This window comes from Podarcis gaigeae (assembly GCF_964106915.1).
Source record: "Podarcis gaigeae genome assembly, chromosome: 6".
Taxonomy (NCBI): domain Eukaryota; kingdom Metazoa; phylum Chordata; class Lepidosauria; order Squamata; family Lacertidae; genus Podarcis; species Podarcis gaigeae.
This window is the reverse complement of record NC_139682.1, coordinates 93089478-93108694: the sequence shown is the minus strand read 5'-3', so window position 1 is coordinate 93108694 and position 19217 is coordinate 93089478. Positions and strand designations below refer to the sequence as shown.

At 45.9% G+C, this 19217-nt stretch overlaps 1 protein-coding gene and 1 pseudogene across 2 annotated transcripts in view; both read left to right on the top strand.

The window, feature by feature from the left end:
* Positions 1-221: 221 nt before the first annotated feature.
* The window catches only part of LHX4 (LIM homeobox 4), a gene marked incomplete at its 5' end in the record, with an annotated part of 81402 nt that continues 62406 nt past the window's right edge, over positions 222-19217 (top strand). The window contains one exon of the mRNA XM_083743959.1: positions 222-297. Coding sequence (XP_083600085.1) covers positions 222-297 — 76 coding nt within the window. The remainder of the gene's footprint in view (positions 298-19217) is intronic.
* Positions 15405-17178, top strand: LOC310847808 (ubiquitin-related modifier 1 pseudogene; annotated as a pseudogene). The gene has a single exon. The product of its transcript is annotated as a ubiquitin-related modifier 1 pseudogene (transcript).

The following is a 19217-nucleotide window of genomic DNA, read 5'->3' as shown; positions in this document are numbered from 1 at the left end:
AGCAGGAGAAGCCAAGGGGATTTGAAGCGTACCAGGGCCAGCCTCAGCCCTCCTAGAGCGCCTAGAAGGATCGGCCCCGATCATACTCCGTGGTTTTTTTGTTTTTGTTACTGATCAAGATTTTTTAAATTTTTATTTTATTAAATCTATAGACATATATTCTCCTGGGGGTTTTTTCCGTCCCCATTTTTTTTTCCTCTGCTCGATACGTTTGAAATAAAATGATGCAAACCTCAGCACTCACTACAGAAGGTTCTGTCAAGGGGCTTCCAGAAATCCTTGGTGTGCCAATGCAACGTAAGGAATTTTCTCTCTCTCTCTCCCTCTCTCGCTCCCTCTCCCACATTGATTTAATAATAAAGAAAACTGGCAGTCTTAGGAGCTCGAATGGTGCAGGGAGGATTATTATAATAACTGCGCTGCCCAGATATGAAGAAGACGACTAGCAGAGTGCGCGTGTGTGTTTATGTAGCGCTGCGCTAGCGATATTTCAAGGTTGTAAACAGGTGGGCTGGTGACTTTTCCTGTTTAAATAGCTGCATGGGGGTGCATAGGAGTCTCTTTGCTTCACGGATAATCTTAGCGTTCAAAGCACCTCGGAAGCTTAAAGAGGTTAGTGGTCAGAGAATTGGGAAGGCAGAAAGAAGAATGGCAGGTATAGGAATCGGGGAGGACATATCAGCGGCTCGCAAGAAGTTTGCCTGAAGCCTGATCCCTCCAATCCTTCCTTTTCCTGTTCCAAGGGGCAAATAATGGGGGCCACCCCTCCCTCGTGGGGCCTCCATCCGAAGGGTATGCATGAGAGGGGGGGTGCATTTGTTGCTTTTAAATAAAGTGATTGTCGCCCAGTTCCCCATGCCGAGGCACTTCCTTCTCAGGCAGTTTTGTTTTCGCTAGGCTGCGTAGAAGGGCAATTGACCCCCCCTCTCCCCCCCCCGCTGCTTACTCCAACGCTGTGGCTTTCTTGAGAGTAAGAGTAGCGGACACACGAACCGCTGCGAACTCATTGCACTGGTGATTTGTGCGTTGCTTTCCCAAATGACATCCTTTTTTTGTGTGCGCGCGTGTATATTTGTAGCCCCGGGAAGATGCGTGTACCGAGGGGAGTGTGGGGATTATCTGGTGTCTATTCTTAGACGTGCAGCATGTCTTTCGCGGTGTGCCTCTGCAGATAGATCAGGAGTGTTTACGGAAAGAGGTAGGTAGACCCAAGTATGTGCATATAAACGAGTACGAATAGGTGAGGGAGGTCTGGAGAAGTCAATCATGTATTTATTTCCCTGTGCAAAACGTATTTTCCCCAACTTTATCTTTTAATACGTATGCTGGTGAACGGTATTGTGTATATAGCGCAGCACCTGTCTGGTCGTATCCTTCCTTGTGAACCTGCCTCGATCTACCTGGCAACCCAGCCTCAAACTATATTCAGAGCGAGGTGAGAGCCACTGATTTAAAATGAGACCAGCGTCTAGATAAGCAGCAGACATGGGTCAGCTTGCCAGTTCTTCCCCTGAGTTCAGTGGGGCAGACTCCTAAGTGCATATTTCTTTCTAAGTCATGATTAGGGTTTCAGCCTCCAGTGCAATCCTAAAAGCCCCTCGCTCACTTATAAGCGAATAACTTATAAGTTAGCTTAAGTATGTTACTCACTTATAAATAACTAAATGCCTCGGGGCCGATTTCTGGGATGACAGGCATGGAATCAGTCTGTTTATAACACATGTGGCTACTCCGTTCATCTATGAAGCAGCAAAATGCACAGTTTGCGGGTTTGTAATGTGTGCGTATATATTACATATGTGTGTATTAAGTTGCCAAGCGGGAAGCCTGCCGATGAGCACACGTTTTGTGTGTGCAAATGGCAAGGGTGGTGTGTACCTTTTAAATGGGGCCACCTCTAGAGAAGTCTCCGGACACAATTCAAGGCTACGAACCTCATTACGCTTCCTTAAATTCCTCTGGCCTCCGTGGGCTCTGCAAATAAATAAATGCGTTTCAGAACGGGGTATGTGCGTGTGAGAGAAATTGGGGCACTGTCCACCCAAGAGTTAACAGCTGTTAAGCCCAGTTCATTTCAGTGGAGCTTATAATAAAACATGTGTTTTACTCTCTTTTTGAAAACTGCGGGACTTAAGAGCGTTCGACTTGGCTGGATCGTGTCCGCGCTCCTGTGTTGCCCATAAGGATGCTGAAAAGGTCCTCTCCCCCCCCCCCCCGTCAATATGACATTGCTGGCCAAGGAAACATTCAGCTTGGTTCCGGTCATATGAGCCGTTGTAGCCGCAGAGCGGCGGCTGTTTTGCCAGTATGGGCGTCCTGGCCTCCTGTGTCGCCTTCGCAGGATGCACAGACGCGTTATGGATAGATGCATGCACGCGTGCGTATGAACTGGTCACCCTCCTGTCTCTCTATCTACGTTTGTGTGCACGTGTGAAGTCCCGAGAGAGAGGGTGCTGAAACAGATGTGCTCACGCGCCCTTTCCCCCTGAACGCACAAACTTTAAATAACCCTGCGTGTGGCGGAGGGCTGCGCGTCTCTCTGTGTGCAGCGAGCAGGTGGTTGCGCATCTCCCGCTTGCTGTGCGCCCTCGCCTGCCCTTCCCGGCTGCTGCGCGCGTGGCACAAGTGCGCTACGCCGTGTTCTTCGCTGTTCCTTTCTCTTGCCCGCCGCCGGGCTCCCCACTGCCTCTTGCTGCTATCCTTTGGCTGCTTTGGCCCGGTAAATCTACCTGGCTGCCTCGGAGGCTTTCAAAAGGGAGATCTTTAGTTTCAGAATTGAGCGCGGGGCAAGCAGCCCTCGGCTTGGAGAAGGCTGCTCCCATTCGGCTGACGCCGTAGGTTTGGCATCGCCCCGAAGCTAGTCTGGACTATGGAGAACCGATGCCTGTGCATGCATAGTCGGAAGTAAGGAAGCGTCCCATGGGCCTTAGTGTTCCCCCGCTGCACGAAAATAATAATAACCCAGGGACTTAAATGCCGCCATCTCTAAATCCTGTGAAGCTGAAGGGCTGCGCTCTGCATCCGGCACAATCCTATTCAAATCGACACTCTTAAGTGTAGCCTTAAGCTGGGGGCACTTACCTGTCTGCGCAATGGACCCATCCTGAGAAAGTACACTCATTTACTTGAGGCCAAGAGAGTCTTTTTTTAAAGCCGAATGTTAATTTCCTAACAATTTCTGTCGGTAGGAACATTCCGTGGCTTCGATCCAGAAAACCTATTAACTAAGACGCGGGCATCGTGCTCTAAGCAGCGGGGATCCACGTGAGGCCCTGATCCGCGTGCCAGCCCAGCTAAGGAGGAGCAGGCTCCAGCCCACACACTTACTTGGGATCAAACCCCGTTGAAGGCGGAGGGCCTTGCTTCCGCCCAGTGGCGTAGCGTGGGTTGTCAGCACTCGGGGCAAGGCAAGTAATTTGCGCCCCTTAACCCGTGGATTTGCGCCCCCTAACCCTAACCCCAGATGTTGCGCCCGGTGCGGCCGGCCCCCCTGCACCCCCCACGCTACGCCACTGCTTCGCCTAAACTCACACGCAGAGATTAGGCTGCTTTTGATTTCCCTCTAGGATGGTTTGATCTGCAATCATTCACGGCTCAACTTGCCTGCGGATAGTAGCCACGCACGCAAACAATATAAGGCATCCCTCTTACAAAGCGGGTTCTTGCTAGGCCCAGCTTAAGGATCTGCCTTCCTAAAGGAACCAGAAAGATGCGCATTTCCTTTAAGGCGGGCTTTGAGAGGAGTACAGCCGATACGCCCAAACCACGAGCCTTTCCAGTACAGACCCGACTGGAAAAAGCGGCTAGGATCCCTCTACCGCTCCAGGACCACAATCCTCAACTCCGCTACTTGAGAGTAAAACCCATTGAACACAATAACTTGCGAGTAAACGTGCATGCGCAGCCCAGTACCCATGCCTGATTGAATACTCGGTTCCGCTGAGTGAAATGCGTAGAAAAATCCTAATGCGCATTTGGATACGCATCTTTGCTGAACTTGGCCTGCAACCCAGTTTGGAAAACTGGGGAGCTGGATGAACCCCCGACCTGTCGTGTCAACTTAACACCCCTCGGAATGGAGCTTGCCCTTCCTCCAATATTGGGGGGCGGGGCGCGACGGCGCAGCTACACGGGAATCCAACTTTAGATTTCCACCTAGAGAAGCCTACACCTTAAAAAAATGCGAATTGGGGATGCGACAGCGCGTGGATGCACACACTTGAATCCTATACTTTGCTATGTGGCTCTTCACCTTTGGCAAACTGGACTGTACCTCTTGCGGGAAAGAGCCTTAAATTTGCTCTTTCGTCTGCGCCCCATTTATCCTCTTCGAGGACTTTCTCGCCCGCCGGTGGGCCATCGAGAATTATCTTTCGGTTAGGCTCCCGTCCCGTTTTTATTTCTTTCCGGAGCTGCTCCTCCTATTTTTCTGAAAACCAAATTAAGGAAGGAAGGAAGGGCGGAAGGAAGGAAGGAAAGACGGGCTGACTGCATGCGGAAACATAGATCAGGAACTTGCTGCAAACCGTGTGCCCCAAATTTATAGCCTGGGTCACTGCTAGAGTATTTCTAATGGAGAGTCAATTGGTTTAATTCAATTAGGCCTAGAATATAACTCAGAAAGTCCGTTAAATTCCAATTATCTAACCGCTGGAGTGTGCGCGCGCGTGCGTCTGCATTCCCCCATTTCCCCCTGCCTTTCTTTCCATGTGTAGACAAACGTCAAAGTATTCATTTACATATTTATATCTCTCTGTTTTATCTCTCTCTGTCAGCAGTGGAATACGCAGAGGATTGCCCGCTCCTGGGCGGAGCTGGATGCTGTGTGCATTCAGTATTTTGGGTCGGCCCGCAAAAAAAAACAAAAAAAAACCTATCCCGCCTCTAAATGCATTAAAAATAAAAGCACCATCTCTGCATCTCTGCGCGCGAGGACTCAAAGGCCACAACCCCGCGCAGAGCAAGCCCCTGGAAATCGGTGTAGATGATGCTATCTCTTTTCCGACTAGCCTTCTCAGGTTCCCAGTTTGTTTGTTTATTCCTATAAATGTTTGGGCTGAAATCTCTATTCCATCTCGAAGTGCCCATGTTCTTCTTAATCCTTCCGATTTTTCTCTCGGGACTCTTTCCCCCACGGGTTTTCTTCCTTTCCTCGATCCCATACATCAGATCGTGTGAATGCGTTCGTTCTTCCCTCGCCTCCTTTGCAAAGTCCCACCTGCCCAAATGCCCACCGTGGAACTCTGGCCCCGGGACCCGAATACACTTTCTCCCCTCTCTCTTTCCCTGATCCTGACCCTGTCTGACAGTGGCGCGCTTTTTTTAATGGAGGGTTTTTTTTAAAGCATCTTTTAATTTTTGTTGGAGCAGTTGGGGGATTCCACCTAGGCGTTTCTGGAAAGAAGCAAAGGAAGCTATTTTCCTAATAGAGATGCGCAGGCGTTTAACCTGTTAAGGACGCCTGACTGCCGTCACCCGCCGCCACGTCTGCTTTTTCTGACTGCTCCCGTTTTGCGAGGCTCTGAGCACCCAGATGCCACTCAAAAAAAGCACACTCCATTCTTTCCACAGTATTGGGTGTGTCCCTCCACCGTCTCCTGTTTTTAAGAACAATTCTTCGCTCGGAGAATCTGTGGCAAGATGGCACTGCATCTCTTACTTTACCTTCACTAATGGTTTGCGTCGTCCTCTTTCCCTGCGCACCCCGATTTTGGCTCATTTACCGTAATTCCATAAAATGCAGGGGTTTCAACTCCATCCCTAGCAAACAGGCTAACCCGAAGGAAGGGAACGGATTTCCCTGTTAACCCAAGTTCCCAGTTACAGATAGGTAGCCGTGTTGGTCTGCCATAGTCAAAACAAACAAACAAAAAATTCCTTCCAGTAGCACCTTAAAGACCAACTAAGTTAGTTCTTGGTATGAGCTTTCGTGTGCATGCACGAAGCTCATACCAAGAACTAACTTAGTTGGTCTTTAAGGTGCTACTGGAACCAAGTTCCCAGGATAGAGGGTGGTTCGAAGTCGAAGTGTGTTGCCAATTTCAAGTCAGTTGAGGAGAGAGAGGTGTTTTCTTTTTGTTTTGTTTTAAGGCAACTCTTTTCTCTGAACGGTTGACTAACCCATCACCTTTGCCGCAGTGATCCAGTCTGGAAATCACAGCCTCGTTAAAGTGGTTGGGTTGTACCCGGATTAATAGGACGCAAATCGAATTAAATCCACGTTAGTTCGGATAACGTGGTTGTTTCGGATTCAGGCTATAAAATACACCTTCTTTTCCTGTTAGATGTCTTCCTTCCTTCCCTCCCACCCCGACTCCCAAATCAGATTTCCCCACCCAGAAAACCGAATCTGGATTTGAGTGAAATTTGAGATAAGCTGAGAGGGTTCGGTTGCCCGTGCTTTGGTTCTTCCTCTCCAATGGTTCTGCGCATTTTGGTTGTTCTTACTAGTGGAAAACGAGGGAGGATGGTAGAGGCCAGGAGCGGGAAAGATCCAAGGTGGAATAGGTACGAAGAAGGTGCGGGTCTTGCTCCGATTCTCGGCTGCGACTTGATCCGATTTCTTTGTCGAGTGAATTCATTCTCTCTCCTGGGGACGGTAAGGAGAGAGACGAAGTCACCTCTTATCGTGGTGATATACCCCTGGCCTCCTCTCTGATGTCTTTTCTCGGCCTTCTCCAATTCACTTAAGGCTGGGAAGCGTCGTTCTGTGTCAGTGTCCCTCCCTCGCTTGCACCACGACGTCCGGAGACTTCGGTTTCCTGACCGGACTGGAACCGCCTTTCCTTTGGGAGGGGCGGGCGGAGAGGACGAACTGGGCAGCCCGATTCCCCCCCCCCCCCCATCCCTCGAGACTGACTGGGCTATGATGAGGAATATCTATGTTGTTGCGTCCAGCAGAAAATCCTCTCTTTCCCACCGTGTCGAAATGTAACTTGATTATTGAACCTCGGCGCGGAGGGGAGCCCAGATCTGGACCCAAAGGGGGTTGGTTGCAAGGTGTGTGTGTTCCTTCCCCTTCCTTGTATTTGAGGAGAGGGGAACTCGCCCTCACCGCCGGTTGCCGAGCGAAAGGCGACGCTTTGGGCTAAGAACGAAAAGACAGGTTTTCTAAATTCGGAGTGGCAAGCCCCGATTTCTCTCGCCTCCTTTGTCCGCACCGCTGATGTTTTCCAAATCAAGGAGTTTTCTCTTCCCGAAATGGGGTTAGATTTTTACGCAGCCTGCCTAGGTACATAGGCACGAGAATTGCGCGACAGTGGTTATATATTATAATGCATTTTATGAATGTGGTTTTGTATAAAACCGTTTTTAGCGTGCCCTGCGCGTCACCATTCGTATACCACGTAGTGCAAACACCTAAAAGTAATTGAATGGAGCAAGTAAATAACCAAAAGTGGGGGGGGGGACAGATAAACAGGAAGGGAGAGGAGAGGGGTAAAAGTGCGGAGGGAGAAGCGGAGGATAGAAAATTAAAAGAGGATTTTGCGTGGGCCATAGAATACAAGCTTCTGGATAATATGTAAATAATTTGAATCTTAAGCTCGGATGGTAATGCGCATTTTCTGCGGCGCTCATATTATTTTCAGTGAAGCTTGCGCAGGAGAAAGGGCAGGTGCGCTGCGTCTTTCGCAGGTGTGGGAAGCGTGCTTAACCGCAGATTTAGGCAGATGAAATGGTTAAATGGCCAGTGTGGGGAAGTGTCCTGAGGTTCCTTGTTTTCAACTGTCTGTACCCAGAGGTGCACGGAGACTGTAGTCGAGAGGTGGGGGGCTGAATGTTTGCGCCCCATCGATTTGCTGTCGTGATGGGGCCAAGTACTGGCAAGCAGCGGCCTCTGGAGATGCGGGTTTTCTCGCGGTCTTGTTTGCGCGCCAGAGCGCGGGCGCCTTTTGCGACGCTCGGCTTTAATCGCTTTGCGCGCTTTCCAGAGATCTGTCGCGGATTCCCACTTTCCGCGCGCGCGTAGCTGGGGACAGACTAATAGCCCTTTCTTCCCCTTTACCCCGACTTTCGCTGCCTTCTGCATGAACATCAGCCACTCCTGTTGGAGTCTGTCAGGAAATAAGCCAAACAGGACTTCAGACCTTAAACAAAATACAAACACTCGATTTTGCATTTAAGGGCATTTTGTTATTTTGCATCTAGGGGCATTTTTAATTTCGTTTAGCTCCATCTCTTCTCCTACACTGATGAGCGAAGAAAAAACAAATTACTGACACCGACTTTAAAGGGTCTGGGTGTCTCTGTTCTGCTGTGATTTTTGATGGCCCCTTCACTCCATGTCCGGCGGGGGGCGGGGGCGGGGGAGAGAACAAAGCATTTCTGCATTTTTAAGATCTCCAGAAAATCAACAGCCTCTTGCATTTTCGAACCACTAATTTAAAGACACAAAAATGACGGTTTCCTCACTTTTCTTTACTCGTTTTTTTTAACAGTTGCTGTTTTGTGCGTGCGCGTGTGCGTGTTTTCTACAGCTCCAACAAAAATACAGCCATCATTCTTCCGCCCACTCCCTCCAGTTGAGACAAATAGAAAACCATCTATAAAGAGGAAAACAACAACTTTCATTGCATTCTGCTGCTAAAGCAAATCTCTGCTTGGCTGCTTGCCTTGTTGGAGTGGGGGAGGGGTGGGTTCTAGCAGGATCCTAGGAAAGTAAAAGGCACCGGGGAGACTCGGGTCTTTTGGGGTTTCTTTGGGGGTACCTACCTCCTTCGTTATTTTGGAAGCTCAGTGGAGAGAGAGGACGGAGAGACCCTCCAGTTTTAATCTCTCCTTCGGAATCTGCGTGGCTCCCACCCCCGTTTTCTTTCCTCTGGTGGGATCCCCTAGGGAGGGAGTGGGCTCTCCTAATTCCATTATATCAACTGGAGGAAAACTCGTTCTCCAGCGCCCTCCCTCTCTCCCCCTTCCCGTGCAATGTAATGCGCCTCAGGCAGCAGCCTCGCGTCTCCCTTCGCGGGTCTGTCTTCCCTTTCTAAATGCTGCGTCTTGTATAAATGGATCTTGCCACCGGTGGGCGAGCAAATCGCCCCAGGCGCAGACCGGATTTCAAGCCGTTTGTTCCCAACCTTTCCCTGGAAAAACTGCGAGGTAAATAACGGCAGCCTCCTCCTCCGGTTGTTCCTGGGCGATGATGAGTCCCAGCATTGGGCCAGGTGGCTGCTGCGACAACGTGGTCGCAGGAAAAGGATCCACAGTGGATCCCCAGAACCTAACCTGAGGCGTTGGATGCAAAATAACTAGGACGCTTTTGTTGGCCACAACTCCGAGAAACTTAGTGTTTGCGGAACTCCACAGCCGGCGTGGAACTGCATTAAACGGAATTAATTCGCATCACCTCCGCTCACTTAGCGTTCCATCTGGCTGTTGGGGGACTGAGTCCCTGGCCCAGCCGTCCCTAGGGTTGTTATGTATATCCAGAGCATTTTCGCTTTATTTTGTGATATTTCCCCATTAAATTTATTCTTGTTTCGGCAAAGAGAATGAGTGGGGAAAGTTGCACAGCGCCAGCTTTTGAGAAAATTAAGAAAGATCGCGCTCCCCCTCCGCGCATTTGTAGATGTGAAAAGAATAACCTATGATTTGTGGTTTAGGAGAGAGATTGCTGATGGTGGTCTTAATGTAGACACCCAGGGCAGGGTCGTCACACCAGGTGCTCAGGTTTTGAAGGCTGTATTGTGTGGTTGGTGTTCTTAAAAAGAAAAGAAAAAACGGTGTGTGTCCATAGGCCATGGAAAACAAAGACTCTCGCGAACCACTTTCAGCCCTCGTAGAAATTATCGTTTGGTGGTTTCCTTTCAAATGCGCCTCTCACCTCGAAAGGTTCTGCAACCTGAATCCGTGTAAAAAGCGGTATTTTGTGATGTTTTGGCAGAGCACAGAGCAGCTCTGTTCGTGCCTGCTCAGAAGCAAGTCTCACTGCGTTGAATGGGGCTTACTCCCAGGCAAACAGGCATAGTATTGCAGCCTTTAACTCCCCACTGCGAAGGGTAAAATCTTCGGGAAACTCCTGATCCGTTTTCCCCATGCGCTGAATTTCTATGGCAATATCGCATAGCAGAAGTTAAAACAATGCAACGTTGCTATTGCTGTTTTCCGTTGTTTTAAAAGGGCAGAAATTTAGAGCATGTCTTTTTCAGATCACTGAAGAGATCCTTTTCTATACATCTCTTGAGCCCTATTCTGGGCTTCTCTGAATTTGTGTGCTCTAGCGTCATATTCAGTGCGCGATTCAGCCAAAGTTAATGGGAATCCCACCGATTTTAACGGGAGAGAAACCACCACGTTCTTAACTTCTGGATTGAAATAAACGAAATTCACGGTTTTGTGGCTTGATCATGTATACTAATAGTTGCTATTTATTATTATTTTTGTCACATCACCACTTTACTACAATTTGCTTCAAAACAATGAAAAACAGCGTTGACACACGTTATTTAAAGCCCTTGCAAAATTTGCTGAAACGAGCGCTTTGTATGTAGGTTTGTACTGCACTTATTGCTTTCCTCCTTTTCCTTTACCCCCTTGCTTTTAAAACATCTGGTGTGTGTGTATTTGCTTTTTAAAAGCTCTCCTCTCTTGAAACACGCAGGATTCAAATCCATTATCAGACGCCCATCTCTTCTCTATTCCAGAAAAGCCTGCCCTGGTTCAAATAACCAAAATATGCAGGAGTAAAATGAAAATAAATAAATAGATACTGATGAAAGGCACATTATCAAGCTGCTGGTATGGGGATTTGTCCCTTTGTTCCCAGTACAGACAGTAGGAGAGACACTAGGCGAGAAAAGATAATTTAAATTTTTCTATGCTTTAAAGTTTAAGTGAATCATACCTTCCAGTGACACAGCCATTTAATGTACAACGATAAAAAAAATGGTGTATCTGGAAAGACTTACACATTTGCCTTAGAAGAAACCAGTCCAGTACAAGGGAACAGCTTAGCAATTTTATATACTCTCGTGTGTGTGTGTGTGTGTGTGTGTGTGTGTGAATCAAAATTCTGAGTATATATAGTATTCACTTTTGAATTCTGGAGAATGAATTTGCTTCATTACCTCTAAATGTGAATATGAAGGACAGCATTTATATGTGCCTTCTAGAGGTAATAAATAACAATATACATTTTGCTAAGTTACTGAGCTTTCAGTATTGCAGCAATTTTACAGAAGGGAACTAAGGTTAAGAGGCAGTGAATTAATCACCCAGTGGGTCTATGATGGAGATTAAATTTGGACCGGGATCCCTCTTAGCTTAGAACTCCAGGTACTGAATCACATTCTTTAACACTGCAGTTTTGAAAAATAGCGCACTTCTATCTTAGTGGACCACAACCACAGTTATATAGGAAAATCAGCTTGAAATTGTTTGACTGTTGTGACATTTCTCTCTAAGCAATATTGGGATTACTATACCTGAGCATAGGGTGGGAGGGACGTGGGTTGCCTCCCCAACACAGGACTCCCATCTCTTTTGCAAAAGTACGATTACTCAGCTCTCTTGAAGAGCAGCAATATGCAGTGAAAATATGGAGAATGTTGGACAAATGCCTCTGTTTGGGACCCTAGGGCCAAGGAACAGGGCAGCCATTCTGTTTATTGTGGATGTGGGGACATGCATGCCAAGGACAAACTTTTAGGATTAAGCCATGGAAGTGTTTACTTTATTTACCTGGTTTTGGCAAAGCGTTGCCTGTTGTGTTTAATATCTTAAAGGCTTTTCATGCTTGGCTCTGTTCTTGGACTATGTTCTGAAACATAGCTTTTATGCACACGTGTGCCTTCTTCAGAGGTGCATTGTTGTGACTTTTGAAGGGTTACCTGTTTCTCTACTGAGACTTCCATAATTTGGAGCTGATTTGTTGCGGCTGCAGGTCATGTTTGTGGTGGGACAGGGTTGCGGGAGCACAGCTTTCCACAGGGCTATTCCAGGTTTCTTCCCTAAATGTTCAGCTTCAATTAAACAAAGCTGTGGACTTAGCATTCTAGCCCAGGGCTAACCAATGCAGTGCTCTCCAGGTGGTGCTAGAATCCAGCTCCCCTCTGTCTCATCCAACATGGTCAATGGTTGGGGATGATGCGTGTTGGCATTCAGCAATCTCTGGAGGTTACCAGTTTGGCTCTCCCTATTCTAGGTCCTTCCCCCCCCCCCCCATAGATTTTTATTGAGATTTTAAAGGTTACAAAAAGAAAAAATAAAGAACAATACAAGAACAAAGAAAAAAAACACGAAAAAAGATGCAGATAATTTTTAAAAAATCAATCCTTTACATAACTTTCTTTCCTTTGCTTATTTCCTTGACCTCCTCACACCTCCCTTTTTTGTATTCTAATTCAATTAGATATGTCAGCAAATCCTTTCCATCTTTATTTTTATCCTAATGATTTATCTTAATATACTATAATTTTACATTCTGTTCTTTCACCAATTAACAATCCATTTTTACTTAATCCTTTATATCATTTCTGCTAAAACCACATTACTTCATTCCAACATCCTTCTAACATTCCTTAATTTTACAATGTTTCTGTAGATAAACTTTAAATTTCTTCCAATCTTCTTCCACCAACTCTTCTCCTTGGTCTTGGATTCTGCCAGTCATTTCCGCCAGTTCCATATAGTCCATCCCTATTCTAGGTCCTACTGCCGTTTTAAGACAATAAAAAGGGGGTGTTCTCATGTTCTGACAAATGAGCACAAAGCACTAATGAAGCAGAAACACTGTGCATTAAAAATGATTAAATTAAATGTACATTTTGTAAAAATTTAAAATTATGGGATAACTTTTAAAATGCAATGCATATCACCTTACATTTTAAAATATTTTAAATATAAGAAATAATTAAGAAACCCTGGTAGCTAACAATAAAAAAGCAATCCATATTCACCTATGTTGCACTGAAATGGGAACTAGATCTTTGGATGAATGACAGGATAAAATAAAATCCACACATAACAAATTGCCATGGGCAGTCAGAATACATGGGTCTCAAAATGAATACTGCTCAGGGATACAGACTGCTATTTTGCAAAGGAAGGAAATGAAAAAACCCCACCTCCCTAAAATACTTGATTTTCATTGTCTTGAAGTGGCGCCAGCTGATTTTTTTATTCAAAGTACTTTAAATCACACCATGTTCTAGTAACTTTACACCAAATTAAACTGCTCAATGGGACATTTAATCACTTTTGTTGCTGTAAAAAAATAATACTTAGATTTAGTTTCAGGGCTAGCCCATTTTGGTGTGGTGAAAAATCCCAACGGCATCTTTCCTGCTTCCACTAATTAGCGTGAGGCACAATCCATAGGGGATGGTCTCCTGTGCTGGCCAGATTGAAATGAACAGCAGCTGGGAAAACTGTTGCCTTACAGCATGATCCTAAATGCTTTCACCAACATGATCTTGGCCAGCCTTGGCCAACCTGGTGCCCTCCAGATGTTTTGGACTACAACTTCCTTTAGCCCCATGGATGGCAGCTGTAGTACATGACCTGTAGAGCCTACCAGGTTGGTGATGACTGATCCTAGCAAACACCGAACACTTCATGGAGGCTTGTGGAACTTTCCAGGGAATTGTGTATCAGAGGCTGATTGCCCTCTTTGCTACTCTTGATGGCCAGGGGGTAGTGTTTTGGGTTCCCATGAGGGCAGGGAAGCGGTTTCATTATGTGCAATGGGTTGTGGTGGTGGTGATGGTGGGGTGTGTGTGTGTGTGTGTGTGTGTGTGTGTGTGTGTGTGTGTGGAAAGAGTTATTGCAAGGTTTGGAAGCCTGTTAGAACTCCATTTTATACAAACACCTCCCAAAAATACTAAAGAGCGAAGTATATTATTTCTCACATTGGTAGTTCAGGCTATCTGTTGTTACTTTCTTCTAACATAAATAACTAATATAAAGATATATTTAACTGCTGCAATGTGACCTGAAGTATTGGGAAAGGAAGGGAACGATGACCCCATTGCTCCTCCCTAAGACACCCGTGTTAATGGCGCCCCAAATCTACTGTCTGATGTAGGCTCACCTCCGTTCAGTTCTATTTAGTCATGCAAGGATCTTCTGCACATGTAACACCTTCTGTGCATAGTGTTTTCAAGGAAATAAAACATGCACCAGAGAACACTTTTTGTGTATAGCTACATAACTAAAGCCGGTCCTTTATTAGCATAGCGTAAGGGCCCTTTTTCAGACTTCTAGAGTTAGGAGGGTCAGTCTTGCTTGGTACTGGGGAAAGGTAATGATGAAATTTGAAGCATGGAACAATGACTCTTGAGGTCCCTTTCGACCCTAGAATTCTATGTTTCTGTGATTAGGGACAGTTCACAAAAGGATGCGGAGAAACCTGTGGGTTTCCTGCATTTTGCCACTATTGGGATATATTAGTTGCCACTAATATTGCATTTAGCACTTTAAATCCAGGAGCAAGGGAGGCAATCTAAAAAATGAAGCACCGCTGACTGACCACTTACAAATGGCAAGCATTTCACCAATGTTCCCATGATTATTCCCTTTGACTATGGTGAGGCAGCTAAACCATCTTATTAGTGGCTTGTGAATCGGGAGTCCTGGAAATTCTGATAGAACCCCAAATGCCTCCTATGATTTGCTGGCATAATTCAGAATCGTGCTCTCTTGCTCTACCAGTACAATCAGCAAAATAAAGAGTGCTAGAACCAGCTTTCTTGTATGCCTGTCTGTCTTTAGGACCAATTCAATTTATTCCTGAGGTTTAGACATGTTAATCTGTGGCAGTGAAATCAACAAAGAGTATTGTGGCGCCATAAAGATTAGCAGAAATTGTGGCATACAATTTCATGTCCTGGAGCCTGTTTCAAAAGATTTATCAATTTGCAGGATATACATGGTCACAAAAGAGGAAACCACCCCCCAGCACACGTGTGAACACTGAGATGAAGAGACCATGAAATACAAAAGATACAGCAGGCCTGATATTTATAAGTGGATTTATGTGTGTGTGTTTGTGTGTATTTATACATAGTAAGATCAGTGAGCATCTATAACAATAGTCACTGGGAAGAACTCATTCTTTCTATATAACCTGTAGTGGAAGAAAAAAGCCCTGCTCTTGAGTAAAACCCAAATGTAGTGCTTTTTTATGGGGGTACGCAGGGGTACGCATACCTAAATATTGTGTGAATCTTTGTACTTTTCCATTTACTGTATTTATTTCCCCCTATTTGAACTATAAAATGGTGATTTTCTTGAGTCAAAATGAGAGTACCCCATAACATTTTTAAAGGAGAAAAAAAAGGCACTTCCTAGAAGATGAATAGAACCAAATTTGCTGATATTGTTGTTTCTGCCCCAGAACGTCAAAAATCCATTCTTTGTGGTTGCTGGGCAACCTCCCCCGCCCCCGGAAGCAGACGCGGCGTCGCGCTTCCGGTGCGGGCAGCGCCGTGCCCTCACCAAAGATGGCGGCGCCCTTGTCCCTGCAGCTGGAGTGCGGAGGTGGAGCAGAGCTCTTGTTTGGCGGGATCAGGAAGCACCGGGTGACTCTGCCCCGCCAGGAAAGACCTTGGGATGTCCGAAAGTTGCTGGTGTGGATGAAAGAGAACCTGCTGAAAGAGAGGCCGGAACTGTTCGTGCAGGGAGAATCTGTGCGGCCGGGAATCTTGGTGCTGATCAATGGGGCAGATTGGGAGTTGATGGGCGAGCTGGACTATCTGCTCCAAGACCAGGATAACGTCGTTTTCATCTCCACCTTGCATGGTGGATAGACTGCTGGGAGTATGAAAAAGAACATTTGTGCTGGTGGGCAGAGGGCATAAACATGCCTTGCGCTCCTGGCTGTCACCCCTGATCAGAGTCGGTTTCTCATTAACTGCTTCTCTTTAATTAAGTCTGCCCTTTCGACGCTTGGCTCCTCCCACCCAGTGGTTCAGCTCTCGCCTCTTCTGCCCCAGAAGGAGATCGAAATCTTTTCTGCACCTGGTCACCCTCTTCCCTGCTCCAAGAGGTTCATGCCATGGGACAAGTGGCTGGAAAGGAGCCGCTTTGCAGGTGGAACGGCAGAGCTCACCGTGGCTGCCGCCCTTGTTTGCTTTCTTCTCCTTGGCGGCAGCAGGGAAAGGTCTGGGATCAAAGAGGGGATCTCCCTTTCCTTCAGATCCAAGCCTTGGATCAGGTTGCAGCCATTAACAGTCATTAAGGGATATGGGGGGCATGCAAGGAAGATGGCAGATGCAATACTCCCTCAGCCTATCTGCTTTTGATTTACCACGCATGGATTTCAGTTCTGTGACTCAGCTTTAAAAAGTACCCATCTAGAGCCGGCTCACAAATGGTTACTTTGAATTTTGATGACTGAAGTACACTTTTGCCTGCCTCTTTTTTAAAGAAAAACAAAGTTGATGACCCTCAGAGTCCCTTCCAGTGCTTCAATTTTTCTGGAGGCACTGCCTGATCCTGTTCTGCCACAGCTGCTGTGCATGCATGCGATTGATTTCCCTTTTCAAATTGTCTGCTCTGTGCAATGTGTTGCAGAAGACGGAGTGCTTCATTTGAAGCTGGGTGTTCCGGACTCAGGTTCTGCCTCAGTCATGTACTTACTTCACTGGGTGGCCTTGAGCAAATTGCTCTCTCTGTTAACTTCAGTTCCACATGTGTAAAGTGAGATTTGAAATGATGTACTCTGCAGGATGGCTGTGACAATAAACAATAAAAGTTGTGAAAACAAAAACAAAACACAAAATTCATTCTTTGTCACTGGTCAATTGTAATTAATTTAATGCATGTTTTGAACATGCAATTTTGGTTATTTAACTATTTGCAAAAATCAAATAGGCTATGTTGTTTGTACCTTTTTGAATCTGTGAAGGACATACATAATAGCAAATAGGTTATGGCTTTCAGAATGAAAGCTGAGTGGGTGGTTGCTAATTTCCAAATTGTGCAAAAGTGGAAGAATGACACAACTTTAATTGAAGGCGTGGAAGATGCTAATAATGGATAAAGTATTGCACCAATGGAAGGTAGCATTTTAACCCCAGATTTAATTATTATTGGAAAAAGGATTCCTGTTTCTAACTGAGCAGCTTGGAACAATAATAGACCACCCAGACTCTCATCCATGAGGATTTACTGAATGGAATATTGCCATTGTCACTTGACCTTTTGTTCATGTACCTGAATAAATCACTAATTTTACTTCAAGTATTAGTTTACTTTATAGATCTGCAAGGGATGCTATTTAGGTGAAAAATGTAATTAAATCCCTTCAAATCAAAGAGCTAAAAAGGACAACAAATTCTAAAAAGCTAAGGCAAGGTGTTATCTTTTATATGTAACCTGAAACAGATTCACCCTGCTCAATGAAAAACGAATGCAGTTTGAACAGTCTAGAAAAACCTCCTATAAGAGTCTCAGAACTTGCTGTTTCTAGAGAAGAAACAAGTTATGAGAATGTCTTTCCAGCTGTCCTTGTTGCATGAACTTGACCACATGTCATAAAGAGAATGTTTCTCACAAAACATAATATGTAAAGGAAAGTAGGGGAGAGATGTAACCCCTAGAACAGGGCATCTGGGGTGAAAGTCACTTAGGGAATGGTAAGGAATCCCTCAACCTTTGGATCACTAACCTATAATAAAATTCATCTAAATTTGGCACCAAGAAAGCCACAATTCTGCACTTCAGACAAAAGAATGGCACCAACAAGCAGCATGCAGACACCTGATTTGTAGCTTTGTCACTGAGTTGTTGCAAGAAGGAATTGTATTGGAGGGGAGCAGGGGGAAAGGTAGAAAAATAAGGAATGGGAGGTAAAAATGATGGATGATGGATGGTATGGATGTGCTTATAGCTGAGAGCCTAGAGGAAGTTTCACATTTCAAAGCAGGGGCCAGAATCTCTGGTCCTAAGAACTGGGGCCATTTCTAGAGGCAGCTTGTATGTTTTCAAGCATAATCTCTAGTCCTCATTAGCAACGGAAACCAATCCAGAGTCCCGGGCGTTCACATTTACCACCTGTCTTCATCCTCTAAATTTAAATTTGAGGGCAGACAGCTGTGTTTTGCTTTTGTTATCCTTTAGAACACCATTTTACATGAATGGTGTTCCATAAATACATAGTGTACTGTAGGTAATAATTAATAATAATAATATAATTCCATAAACATTTGGGAAGTTTGAAAGTGAGATTAGATCCTGCAGAATCCATGGCCAATGTCAGATTCTGTCCCAGACCTCAGAAGATCTGTACATGGAAAAATCATGTGTCGTGGGCAGTGGCGTAGCGTGGGCGGCCGCACCGGACGCAACATCTGGGGGTTAGGGTTAGGGGGCGCAAATCCACGGGTTAGGGAGCGCAAATTACTTGCCTTGCCCCGGGTGCTGACAACCCACGCTATGCCACTGGTCGTGAGGGTGGGGGTGAGTGGGTTAAGCCCAGCTCCTGAAATCATAGCCCTGCAGAAAGCTCCAGATTAGGACACCACAGCAGATTGTGTTGGCATAGGATGCTCTTGACAACTGGTCCTGTTTAGCTGGCGTGTTCCACAGTGCAATGCTGGAAAGTCTCTCCTGAAAATCCACGGGTACCTGATATGATCCACGCTAAGCCTTCTTTGTGGAACCAGAGCAGTTAAGATGCGATTGATCAGCAGTTGTATTACCATCACAGCTTCTCGGCATGCCACTTCAAAGGCAAAGGCAATGTCACGAGGCGGAGGGAAGGAGGCTGCCTTGTGAATTATGGCATCATTATTATGCAAATAAACAGCACTTCTTTGGGAATTGATAGGATTTTGCACAGGATCATTATAAAATGAAGGTGACTGTGCATGGGAAACACAATGCGGAAGGTGGCAGATCTTCTATCAATTTTGAGGTGATTTGGTTTGGTTTTAGGAAGAGTTTTTGCTCATTGTGGTCCAGGCCCAAAGTCACCAGGGGGCAAGCCATGGGCCTTTCCTCCTCTCCTGTGAATTTTCAGCATAGAATAGAATCATAGAATCATAGAGTTGGAAGAGACCACAAGGGCCATCGAGTCCAACCCCCTGCCAAGCAGGAAACACCATCAGAGCACTCCTGACATATGGTTGTCAAGCCTCTGCTTAAAGACCTCCAAAGAAGGAGACTCCACCACACTCCTTGGCAGCAAATTCCACTGTCGAACAGCATAATTTAAAGTATTTTGCCCTTTTTCTTGTAGAAATAGAAGGGGAAATGTGCAGATAATATTGCTCACTTAG